At 39.2% G+C, this 13,842-nt stretch overlaps 1 protein-coding gene across 2 annotated transcripts in view; it reads left to right on the forward strand.

The window, feature by feature from the left end:
• The window catches only part of BCL2 (BCL2 apoptosis regulator), a 206,282-nt gene extending 199,362 nt beyond the window's left edge, over positions 1–6,920 (forward strand). For both annotated transcript variants that reach the window (XM_040431929.1, XM_040431930.1), the window contains exon 3: positions 919–6,920. In XM_040431929.1, the coding sequence (XP_040287863.1) occupies positions 919–1,053 (135 nt within the window). In that variant the 3' untranslated portion in view covers positions 1,054–6,920. The remainder of the gene's footprint in view (positions 1–918) is intronic.
• Positions 6,921–13,842: the final 6,922 nt, after the last annotated feature.

The raw sequence follows: 13,842 nt of genomic DNA on the forward strand, positions 1-13,842 counted from the left end.
CAAAAAGCATATTTAGGTATATATATGACAGTACAGGTCTTATAAAGTGTATTAGAATCATCTAAGTATCCCCCCTGTCCACCTTATAAATACAGTAAACCGAAGTTTTATAACCTGCTTGAATCGTCTTCAATCTGCCCAAGGGGCGGCGTTTCATCTCCACTTGCGCCCAGCCAGCCTCGCCCCAACTGCCGTTTTGAAGCGCCGCCCAGCTCATCAATATTCACTTCGCTGGGCTGCTACTAGTGTCCCTGACGCAAGATCCGGCGCATGCCCAATACAATACTATGGGCATCGGCCTCCGGCTCATCTTCAGCGCATGCGCCCGGCACCCTCACTGGCCGGGATCGCATCGCGCCTGCGCACAGTCTGATTCTCAGAGGCCGATGCAGCCTCTGCTTTATGCGCATGCGCCGGGCACAGTTCATAGCAGCGCTTCAGAGCGCTGCTCTGTTACATCTCAAAAGGGGTTAATTAGTGCGCAGGCGCAATATGATTAGTGCGCCGCCCAGCGAAGTGAATATTGATGAGCTGGGCGGCGCTTCAAACGGCAGTTGGGGCGAGGCTGGCTGGGCGCAAGTGGAGATGAAACGCCGCCCCTTGGGCAGATTGAAGACGATTCAAGCAGGTTATAAAACTTCATTTTACTGTATTTATAAGGTGGACAGGGGGGATACTTAGATGATTCTAATACACTTTATAAGACCTGTACTGTCATATATATACCTAAATATGCTTTTTGGGCCTGTCAGTGTCCCTTTAAGGCATTAAATGACAAAATGGAAAACACCTATGTAATTAAGTAATATGCTGTTTTTAAGAAGATGTAATCAAGATGTGCTCATTAGCAATGCAGATTAGTTAATAAATTTATATGGATCTTTTGTTTTAATTCGTTGTCATTTGCTTATTTTTCAGGAGGCTTTTGTTGAACTATATGGCAACAGTGTTCGCCCTCCTTTTGATCCAATGTGGCCCTCCATCAAGACCATCCTAAGTATTGCTGTAATCGGAGCCTGCATCACTTTAGGAGCCTACCTGGGAAACAAGTGATCATCTTTGAAGGCTTTTTCATCTGACGAGATCACTTAATAAAAAGAGACTGATCTGTATGGCTAAAGGACCAACTGTCATATCAGCTATAACTGCCAAAGGAGGTTTATTTCTTTATTCTAGAGTTGTTTCCTTTTTTATAAAAGATTTATTTATTAAAGTTTTTGGATTTCAAGCTATGCCTCACCATCCTGACCGTTACATGTAGCACTTAACGAGTTTTTTTTTTTTTTTCAGTTACTTTCACATACAAGATTCTATTATCACCTCCACGTATTGTTTGGTTGCCTGATTATTGGTTGACTTACCACCATTAAAATTCCCACATTTTGTTTTGTCTTAGAACATTAAACCTATTAAAATTTCTTGCCAGTATTTATATTCAGCTGTATAATTTAATTGTGACTTCCAAGCTTCTTTATATTAATATTCCTTCCCATAGTAAAAAGTTTGGTAGCCATAGATGAGAGCAGATGATCAGAAACGCCACATATGCCCTTATTATTCATCTAGTATTCTCTAGTACTAAGTTGGTTCTCTGGAAAGAATCTGCTATCATCTTAGTCATCTCTTAGCACCATGTGCCTAACTAACTAGAGTTTCCAATAGCCTTGCTTCAAGTACCATGAGTAAATAGAAATCGAGCACCATCCAGGGAGCAAACAGTACTTTACTATTACTACGTAAGTCACTGAATTTTGATCAGTAATATGGTATATACAGTGTACATGCATGGAAGTATCTTGCAGATCGCATGTAAGAAACAGTGGACAGTTGGTCTGATAATTTCCACTCAAGGCAAACGATCACAATGTAATGCAGTGCTCTAGACAACTGAAAGACAGTTATCATCAACCAGTGTCTATCAACCTCTGGTTGAGCATCCAACCGATGGGCAATAAGATCAATGTCCATCTCTTAAGAGTGAAGAATGTCGTACTGCAATTGAGACTGGCTTATATTTTGGCTAACCAAATCTGATCTGGCAACCAAACTGATAAGGTTCCCTAGTTCACTCTATCATATATAACATGTCATGTAAGCTTACATTATGCTATAGAAGGGACTCATTTCAGCTTTCTAATTGCTTGGTTAGAAGTTAGAACTACTGTTAGTTTAAGTTCTAAGTTACTAAAGAACCGAATGTTGCAACCAAAATGCAATACATTCTAATGCAGATCCAGGCGTGGTCTCCAGGTGAAATGGGTCTGTCTGAGTCTAGCTAGCTATACATACAGTAACTGCACCTTATGTATTAAAAGGCCACTATCATAAAAAAAAATGTACTACTGATCTTCCTAAAGGGTCTTAATTAGAACATATAGCACTTATCAGTTTTACACGGAATACTAGTGTACAACTTGTCATTTTACTGTCAAGATCCATCTTCAGGATCTTAAGTGGAATATTCAGTATCTTAATCCAAATGAATTATTGCTAAAACAAAGCACTAAGATATTTTAAAATATTTATTAAATAAAATGGAGCAGAAGTTAATGGGAAAATGAGATGCAGCTGCTGTGCTTGACGCATTGTAGGAACCATTGAGGGCTGTGCTTCCAATTAAATAAATCAATTAAAAACCCAGTATATTACTGCTAACCATGGCCATAATAATTCTGTTTCTTAATCCTATCCTGCCGGCCTGCCTCTTACTGCATTCATGTAAAAACGGTAATAAAAAGCATCCATCTCTTCACGTAAGATAAAAACCAATCTCTGCCTTTAAGGCACAAGCTAAGCCATCAACCTTTTGACCAAACCCTACCTTTTTAGTCATAGGCTATATATACTAAGACTGACAATACAAATGTATAAATTTGACTCGTCAGATGGGAGTCCATGCTCAAGTAATTGAAATCTGTGCCAGCTATGAGCTAGCATAGATTTGAAGAATAATTTACACCAATTTATGGTGTACTGTAAATGTGAGCAGCCACAGAAGAGGAGAGAAGTGAAAAGTCATATAAAATCTATGATAAACATGCCCCAGTATATTTAATTTTTATCATTAATTTCTAAGTTTTTAGTGTCCCTTCATGGAAGTACTTTAAGGGGGTGGTCTCATTTGGGAACTAAAGAAACATCTGATTGAATTTAAAAAAAAAAGAGGTCTTCTGTTCAGAAAGCTAATCTTTCATCTACAGTGGAGATCAGGTAAAAAGGTTGAGAAGCCCCTTAGAGGAAAGAGTCCTAAGTAATTATGCAACATAACCCCTGATTGAGAGGCTTAGTCATGATAGTGTCCTTTTAATGACATGTTCAATAGTGCAATTTGTATGTTTCCTATATATTACGGTACAGGACATTTAAAGGCTTGTACGCTGCATTACGTCTATAGATCTCAGTGCATGCAAGTCAAACGTTAGTTTTCTTGAAATAACTTAATTCTATGCTCCACAGTACACATACGGCATACAGATTTTGAAAGTAGACTGTATGTATTCATGTGGTTTCTAAGGATTAAAGTGAACGACATCACAGTGAAGTCTGAATTGTAAATGTTGGCGAAAAAATAATATAGCTCATTTAACTGCATTGCGTATAGAAGAAAAGGTGACCTAAACCATATTGACCAATCAAATACAGTCCTGGTGTGTTTTTTTTTTTGCCAGGCTTGCACTAGACAGGTCAATGCTACTGTTGATTGGTTGTATTGGTTCGCTGCAGACCTTGTACCCAACGTAATGCTGTTACATTTGCTGTACTGTCTTTTCTTCTGTTCACATATTTGTAACGTGTAGGGAAACAATTGTGCAATGCGACAGGCTAGATATGCAGACCTTAGTTGTCTCTATACGGTGGCACGTAGAAATTAGAGACAACAATTGGGCCTACAATATCATGTCCTGGAGTCTTGTCCTATAGAAGCCCTTACTTATTTTACTCTGAAGCATACTATTTTTTATTTCCAAAACTAGTATACATATATATTTTTTTAAGAAAAGAAACATATTTTTGTTATAAGTCTTTAGTTGTGACCTTCTTAGTAGTAGGGTCTAAATAGCTTTCTTTTATTAAATCCTGAAGTCAAACTAGCTGACGCTAGCACCCGTAATAACGATATTACTATATTTTCAGCTTAACTCCATCTCTTATATGAATAGAATGTATTCACCTGCAAGAGAGAATTAACCAAAAATGAAAACTAAGCAATAAGGAGAGTAACTAAACATGTACTTGGAGAAGTTAACCATGTACATGTTACTCCTAATACTGGGTAAACTAGGCGGTTATGGGAGCGTACCTGTTACCTATATTGTATTCTGTTCTACATACTATGGAGAAATTGTTAACCACCAATGGTTCATTCTACTAAAATGATGCGTGATCTGTTTGGCTACATAAATAATAGATCAACGCAGATTTACATGTGCATGACCAAACACCACTTAAGGTTCCTTGTTGTATCTTTATGTTATACTAACAGTAACCACAGGTAAGAATGGGGCTGTTGATTCAATGTTTGTGCATGCAATCTCTGTACTGTGTAGTAGCCAAAAGTTGCAATGTTCCCACGGTTCTGATTGAAGAGAAACATTGGCATGCAGTAGTAAAGAGAGCACTATAACTTTATGTACCACACAGCCCCTAACAAGCATGTACTAATGTTGTGATGGTGTTGGCATTGTAAGTATAGCAAACTAGAAATATAATGGACCTTGTTTTAGCCGTGTAGAAGAAATGCTGCTTCCTACCAGTGTGCATCTCAGCCTTTTATATTGCTTTTGATTGTTCCAACAATTCATTAAGTGTATTACCTTTGTTTTTTATTGTAACTTTTTTTTTTTTTTTTACATTTTCTATATTGTAATGAACGTGGTGTGTTGAGAAGGTATGAAAATCAACTGTAAATACTGTTGGTCCAGGTTAATGTGTTTTTAGTTTTTGCTGTTTGGAGGAAAAGATAGGGAATGTTTAGCAGTCCGTTTGATTGTAGTTTTCTTCAGGTCTTACATACTGAGAGATCTGAATACGTACCTGAAATGTAACCACAACCCACACACTGGTGCTTACCCCCAACTATGCCACGATGAATATCAATCCATTGATTGTGTTAGTATGAAAGTATCGTCTCCATCCACTTCAAATTGTTATAGGTCAAGCTGTTGAGGTGCACCGTAGTGCACCCATGAGATAACGTCATCTGAGTATTTTTCAAGTACATTGTTTTGGGTGAACAGGTAAATATTCATTGAAAATCAGTTTCAAGCCAAACTCGGTTTGTGTGGGAAGTCAACTTCCTATTCCTTTTTGCAATGAGTAGGGCTGCAGAAGGTTTATGTAAGGAACTGATTTAGAAGGGGTTTTCTAGTCATCATTATCTGATCGGTAGGGGTCCAACTCCCTGCATGTCTGCCAATCAGCTGTTTGAAGTGGCCACAGCACTTCTGTGAGCACTGTGGCCTCTTCATAGGCTAGTGACATCACATTCATAGGTCCTGTGACCTAACACTCGTCTCACTGCCATTCAAGTGAATGAGCCTGGACTGAAATACCAAGTACACCCACTATACAATGTACAGCACTGTGCTTGGTTAGCTGTGAGGAGACTCTTTAAACAGCTGATCGTTGGGGGCTGGGAGTCAGACCTCCACCAATGAGATTTTCATGACCTAATCTGATTATAGATCATCAATATAGGAGTCCCAGAAAACTCCTTTAAGTTGTCCATAGACAAAACCCCTGGCTGATACCTCTGTATCTTTACAAAAAAGACTAATCTCCCCTTCTTCCATTATAATAACTAACCCACTTAGTTTAGTTGAATGGGTATAGAGAGGGAGGGATATTGCTGACAGACAACATTTTGTTCACCCAAAAGCTCTCCTACTGTATGTCACAGACAGCACCAACCACCGTACCTGATACCAGGATGTAGCAATTTTAGCTCGGGAGGTTAAGAATCCATTTACACCAATTTATTTTTATTTTTTTGAGGAGGCAGACTTTTAGCAGAAATACATACATAATGGTCAGGAGGTTTGTTTGTTTTTCTGAAACCTTCCAGAACCCGAGTTGATCTATAGTAACATGAAGTAGCAAGTTCATCCTTCTAAATTCTGTTCACATAGCTCCAGTTTCAGTTACAATTTTATTACTTAATTATTGAGAAGGAAATTGTTTTCTTTCTTCCCACTGATGCTACAGTGTACCCTTACCTTAAACACAATTAACTGTCTCTCCCTTGGCTGGCGCTCCCTCTCTGAGGTTGTAGCTCGTGTTTACAAAGTTGTTGAGGGACCGGAATCTTGGAGGCTTGATGGCACCAGTGTGTTAACTTAAGAGAGTTATTTATCTTTTGGTGATTTCAATATCAGAGTATTCTTTATTTTGTTACATTTTATATGTGTAGCTAAAAAAATGTAGTAAACTGTGCTGCTAAACTGCCAATATAATTTGATTTTATATTGATGTATATTTTTGGAGGACAGCTTAAGAAAGCTGTTTACATTGGTTAATATGAAGTATATGACCTTGTTGTCAAACATGCAAGGTAGTCATCTTGTTCAGGAATTATCCTGGTCATTATCTCAGTAACAATATCTTCATGAGCGATAACTACATTGTAAACTTTTATTTTTCCAGTACTCTATAGCATATTCTTAAAGGTGTTCTGTTTTAGGCAACTTTCTTTAAAGAGGAACTGTAACCTCAACTGACATTTCTGTTTTAGTAAATACTTAATTTTACATGAAATGACAATTCTGGAGCACCTATTCTTATGACTCTTGTTGAATTTCTGAACAAATTGACAATTGGGTGTTACCAGTTAGGGGTATGTTCTTGCACAATCTGACACTGTCCAATCAGTGCTGGCAGTGGCAGACTGTGCAGGGATACACCCCTTGTAAGACCTAGTTGTCAATTTATTTCATGGGGAAAGCAAGTAGTTACTGAAACATGTCAGGAGAGGTGACGTATCCGTTAAAAAAAAAAAAAAAAAAAAAGCAGGTCTTCCTGAGATAAATGGGTCCCCCACACCCGGGATTACATGCTGTCCCCCCAGTAAATCACACAACAAATAAAAAAACAAGCTTTAGACATCAAATAGATTTCAGTAGACCTCAAGAGCTGAGATATGCACAGGGATGGGGAGAACCATTCATTTGACCCTTATGTACTAGCCCTAATGGAACACGTGCCCTAATGGAACATTAGAAATGGCGTTATCTGGTCCAAATACTGCAAGGAAGGGCTAGGGAAATGTTATTTTGAGCTGGTATTCATTTCATTCATTTTAAGCCATGTATGCAGAAATATAAAACATATATAAATATATGCGCATAATGCTGGGTCCACTAAGAAAAACTCTGTCAATAGACTCTCCAACATTTTTTAATGCTGTATTTTGAGATTTAAATATTTTGTCAGCTGCCTAAAAATAATTTCTGGAATAATCATTAACACAGAGGCAGTATTATAAAGGGCTTCTGGCAGCTTATATGTATAGATGCACATGCTTTGGAATAACTCTGTCTATGGTAGCCATAAGCGAACGCACATTCATGTCCTAGGTGTTGGGCATGTAGGTGCTTGCCTAGTAACATTTTATGATTTTTATGCTAAAAGTGGACTCTAGCAACTGGCGCTCTAACACGGAATAGGATCAAAGTGTCATTATACACTGCCAGGCTCTCTACAGCTACTGTCACTTAACACATTGTCTGCTCACACACTCTCAACATCCTTACTATACAATGAGATAATGATATCCAGGTGTGCTGTTAAGCCTGAAAAAAAAAAAATGTTTTCCATGTAGCCATAAGCCTCACCGTATGATTTTTTTTTTTTTTCTCTGATCATACAGTACATGTGTATTATATAATGATAATATCACTGTCTATTAATAGAGTCTAATTTTCAGGTTTATTTAACATTTTATATCCATACATACTGGTTTTAGTAATCACCCACTTGCTTTTCCTAGCTTTGAATTATGAAAGTGTGTAATGTATCATATTGTCCAATGCTTTTGTCAAATGTTCATTGTACAGGATATCATGTAAACATTGTTGTTCATTGTAGCTTTATTGGTACATTATAGACTACCTGCCGTCTAAACTAGTCTTTCAATGATGTTGAACTTTATTTTTAACTGACAAAGGTACAGTAGTAGCCTAAATTGGTATTGATGTATCTCCATCATACCGCTTGTCAATCTTACCATATGCTAGACACCTAACATTGGCCCTTGGTCTGGGAGACGGGGAAATTCTATAATTAGTTTTTTGTTTTGTTTTTTTGTAGACATTGAAGCAGAAATGTATAGATAAGTACACTTCCCAAGAAGCAATAAATGCCTGATGTTAGGAGAGTGTTCTTTACAGCATAGACTGAGACCCTCTAGGTGAACCTTTACTATCATTAAAGATCAGTCCAACATTGAGTTCATGAACTAGCGCCAAGCAATTGCATATCCAAAATCAGACTTTTTTCAACAAAGATCATGAGCTCTTAACATACACTACTAGATGGCCATTTTTGAGGGTAGGGTTACAAACTAAGGACATCCAGAATGTTCCTCTGGTAGATGTTACCTTTAAAATCACAAATAGTTGGTATATTTGTTTTTGCCCTTCTGTAGCTAGATTTCCATTGCCCCAAGTCTTTGGAGAATTAAAGTTTACATCAGCTAGCTATGTTTTGATAAACCTTTGTAGAACTTATTGACTTTAATAATAGTAATAATATGACCTGACCTAATGGGGCATAATGTCAATTTGTGACCAATTAATATTAGTCACAAAGTTTACTTCATATCAAAAGTTAAGCAGCTGATTTATATGAAAGAGTTGCTGAAAAGCATATCCACAGTTAAAACAATAGCAGACCTCTAGCAAGAACTTTTAGTTATTTGACATTGAAGTTGTCACACTATCAGTTTTTAAGGCTGCCAATAGACATGTCATTACATCATGAATAGCAGAGGTTCAACTGCAAGGATCCCACTAAGCGTTAAGTCCTGACTTCAGTCACAAGTTTAATAAGCAGGGTTGGCCATGCACAGACTTACCATCCCACCTCCTATTCTTTTCACTGGGGACATGTTCATCCAAGACCAGGCCATTTGCTCTTGGGATTGGTGTAGTTTCCATATGTTAGATCCTTACAGATCACACATTTACAGTATGACTTTAGGTGGCTGTATATCTTAGATGCCCCGATATACATGCATACTGTCTCTGAGCATGTGAGTAAAGGAGAATAAGCCTCTGTCAGACACCTCTGGTAGTGACTTAGGGCTCTTTCACACTTGCGTTCTTGTCTTCCGGCATAGAGTTCCGTCGTCGGGGCTCAATGCCGGAAGAATCCTGATCAGGATTATCCCAATGCATTCTGAATGGAGAGAAATCCGTTCAGGATGCCTTCAGTTCCGGAACGGAACGTTTTTTGGCTGGAGAAAATACCGCAGCATGCTGTGCTTTTTGCTCCGGCCAAAAATCCAGAACACTTGCCGCAAGGCCGGATCCGGAATTAATGCCTATTGAAAGGCATTACCGGATCCGACGCTTTTTCTGAATAGTGTCCTGGAAGCCATGGTAACCAAAGTCCTGGCAGCCATGGTAAAGTGTAGTGGGGAGCGGGGGAGCAGTACACTTACCGTCCATGCGGCTCCCCGGGCGCTTCAGAGTGACGTCAGGGCGCCCCATGTGCATGGATGACGTGTCGCATGGATCACGTTATCCTTGCGCATGGGGCGCTCTGATGTCATTCTGGAGCGCCCCGGGAGCCGCACGGACTGTAAGTATACTGCTCCCCCGCTCCCCACTACTACTATGGCAGCCAGGACTTTAATAGCGTCCTGGGTGCCATAGTAACACTGAACGCATTTTGAAGACGGATCCGTTTTCAAATGCTTTCAGTTCACTTGCGTTGTTACGGGTCCGGCGGGCACCTCCGGCAAATGGAGTGCACGACGGATCCGGACAACGCAAGTGTGAAAGAGGCCTTATCTTGTGCTGGAACAAAGGATCGGGTATGTTGAAATCCATTGTACATAATCTTTCTTTCCCCTGCCATCTGCCATCAGTAGAGTCAGGACACCCCCAAACACATTAGATAGTTGTCCGGTCCCACCAAAATCAATGGGTTTGGTGGACTTTCATCTAATTTGTATGGGCACCTTGACATTCCGTAAAAGCAAAATTCCCTGTAATCCTAGGAAAAGACAAAATAAAATGAAATCCCATTAAGTGATAGTAATATTGTCAAGGGCAGACAAACTGTTTCAGTAACTCAAATATGTATATTATAGTCTTAGATTAGGGATCCACTGGTTAATATACATCTTAAGTGTTGGTGGATTTATATGCTGTAAGGCTAATAAGTATAGTATAGTAATTTACTTATTTATCCTGCATCATGGACAGTATAACCATTTTGGATTTTCAGCACCACCTAGTATTCACGTCTCCTCTTCCTCATTGGTCTGTGCCATTACTATTATTATAACAGTTTGGCCAGGATTACATACAACCACATGGCCAGTTGATCTCCATTGTGCGAAGAAACAATAAATGTGTGCATAGCCAAGACCAATGTTACAAAGTTACATCAACTGCATGACTTTCCTTTCTGCTTCATTGTCTATGTTATTGGGTACCCCTCTTTAATATGTTCATGACACCAGAGCTGGCTGTATGTTTTCAGGGGGAAAATAAGATCATGTTTCATTTCAACCATAATAATTATAGTAAGTCTTTTAAATGGATAACATTTGCAATGCAAAGTGAAGAGCAGGCGGAGAAATGACTAAATAAAGAACCCACTCCCCTTTCAAAGCCAGTGCCTTTTATCAGGTTGTGTGCCTTACATGAACAGTCTTAAAGAAAGGAATAAAACACTTTACAGGGGAAGGAATTTGCAGGTTCAAGTGTATGCGCAGTAACCAGATCTGTAGTCCTTGTATATTGTATTGTCCTCACTTACATACTGTAACATTGTACTATCACTTTGTGTGTGTACATAATTATATCTTTTTTGTAATGTATGTGTAATGTAGCTTTCGTTTGCATCTTGACTGTAAAGCCAGATTTTGCTTTATGGAAATGTATGACATGATGAGCTTTGCGACTTTTATGTAGCAATATGTAGATTTTGTTTTGAGTACACTGTCTGTTTTAAAATGAGAAATATTTCATTAAAATTGTGTTTGATCACATCACTGTGTATGCCATTGCGTTTTTCTAATTTCAGATTACATGGAAACCTGAGTAAGGTTTAGTGAGTAATGTAAAGTTGTATCAGAGGAGGCATAGTCCCAATTTTTAAAAACCCTTTGACAGCATAACAAATGGCTTAAAGGATTACAAATATCCAAAACAGGATCGAATTTTATCAAACTGTGGTTCAAAAGGCTGGGTTCACAGATTTTTGTGCGGCATATCCGCAGTAACAGTACCAGCAAAGTGGATGAGATTTTAAAGGGAACCTGTCGCCTCCCAAAACCATCCCAAGCCGCCAGCAGTGTGTTTCTGATGATGCCTTTCTTCCTGAAGGCCGATGCAGCAAAAGTACTGAAAACTTTGTTTTATCCCCTGCCTGGCGCGCTTCTCCACACATGCTTGAAGTCATGGGGGCAGCGGCCTCCTTGCTTCAAGTCACGGTAACCGCTCCCCCTTCCCTGCCCCTTTGCTGTGACTGACAGCGCTTATGCACAAGAGTTCGGCTGCCTTTGCCGAACAGCCGGCTGTCAGTCACAGCGAAGGGGCAGGGAAGGGAAAGTGGTTACCATGACTTGAAGCAAGAAGTCCAATTGAAATGTATGGGAGGCACACTGTAAGTGCTGCCACCGATCTGTTCACTTTTATGGGGCTGACGGAAATAGCCAAGCCAGAGCTCGACTATTTTTGGCGCTCCAATAGGAATAAATGGAGGGTGCCCATGTCCTACAGCACTTTGCATGCTCCTTTCTAAGTATCTGTGCGGGTCTCAGAGGTGGTACTTGCACCAGACATTGGGGGCATGTCCTGGCGATATGCCCCCAATGTCTGACATAGAAATAACCGTTTAAGTCGTTGGATTAAAACATTCTACCACATAGGGTGGAAAGATTTCCCTGTAAATGTATTTATTTATTAGCCTATTTGGGTAATTTTCCAATCTTTTTAGTTTGGAGAAAATACTTTTTAGTTTGGAGAAAAGCAGGTATCTTAGTAGTCTGCTTAATTGTGATGCATTCTTCATAAATATGATTGACATTCACACTTAAGAAGGTATGTATGTACTTTTGGTTTGTATTGAGATAGAATGTCAAGATCAGATTATTTAGGCTTTCATTGGGCCTTCAATGCATTGCCATTCCATTAACACCAACCAGTATAGCACCGCTACAGCTTTTCCACTTCATTTAAGTATGCCCATGACGAAATGTCAAATAGTTGACAAAGACTATTTTTTTTTTTATCCCACAAATGCAGAAGATGAAATCATCACTTGACATGTTTTGGACTTGTAGAGAGGAGAAAGGCTAAGCGAAGTCTGATGGGTATTTAGTAGTGACTAGGGGAAGCTCATTATGACTGCAAAGACAGCTGCCAGCATGATAAGTTTGTGCTTACTCTGTACAGAATGGTCCAATTAAATAAGAAAAGGAGTCCCTGGGCTCCCACTCATCAAACACATGCTGTCACAAGTTTTAAATTACTCAACAATTATCTGCATTTCAAGGGCAAATGCACTTTTTTTTATTTGGAACTGTAATATTTACAGTTTTTGCAAGTTATTGTTCATTAGAGTGGCAAAGACTTTTTAGCATTATCTGAATGGATGGATGTTTCAAGCTTGTGAGACATGGATGTGATTCATCAAGGTCCATTAATGTCAATGTGGCTGCACCAGCTATAACTCCCATTCAAATTAATGGGACACGCTGTGTAACCACTAATGGACCTCAATGGATCATCCTCAGACTGTTTAGGTTTAGTAGTGTTCATGCCAAGGATGATTAATTGATGTGGTTGATAATGCAAGACAATTATTTAGTGATGTGAATACATTCTAAGGGTTGAGAAATACTGTAAGAATAATAGCGCACAACAATTATTATTTATATTCATTAGATGCTAGATGAAAATAAATTTAGAAAACGGGGAGAGGAGCAGGAAAGCATATAAAGTTCTGGTTCATGGCCGTCAAAACAGTGAAGCAGAAAGGACCACACAGTAAGTGCAACCAAATGAAACTATGCAGAAGAGAGGTTATGCGTTCTACTAGCTAATGGCTGACGTGCTTTATTGTTGTCTGACATGTAGGAGGCGCATGCCCAATAGTCACTTGTACCAGGGTTTCTCAGCATGTGCTACACATAAGTGCGTGTTCCAACAAGAAGGTCGGCATTGTTAATGGAGACCATTAGGATTGACACTGTTCAGAACTATCACTATTAGTAAGTCTTACTAGTGCTGCTACTTTAAATTGGCCGCTAGGACTAACATGCTGGGCTTTCACTATTAAAGTGGTTGTTCCACAAAAAATATTCAACGTTTTTCAAACCAGCACCTGGATCGGAATACTTTTGTAGTTGCATGTAATTAAAACGTTTGTACGACCACTGATCTATTCACTGAAATCTATGTGTATAGCGCCACCTGCTGTTTGCTCTTTTTCTAACTTCTCCATCCTGCTCACTGAGATGGAGGCACATGCCCAGTTCCATCCTTCAGCTGCAGTAGAAAGGACATGCCCCCTGAGAGAGTGCACATCGCCTAAGCCGCCAGCTTGAAATAAATCTAGCAGAGCTATTGGAGCAATGAATGGTCAGATCTCTGGATCCATGTGAAGTAC

This window comes from Bufo bufo, chromosome 5, assembly GCF_905171765.1.
Source record: "Bufo bufo chromosome 5, aBufBuf1.1, whole genome shotgun sequence".
Classification (NCBI taxonomy): Eukaryota; Metazoa; Chordata; class Amphibia; order Anura; family Bufonidae; genus Bufo; species Bufo bufo.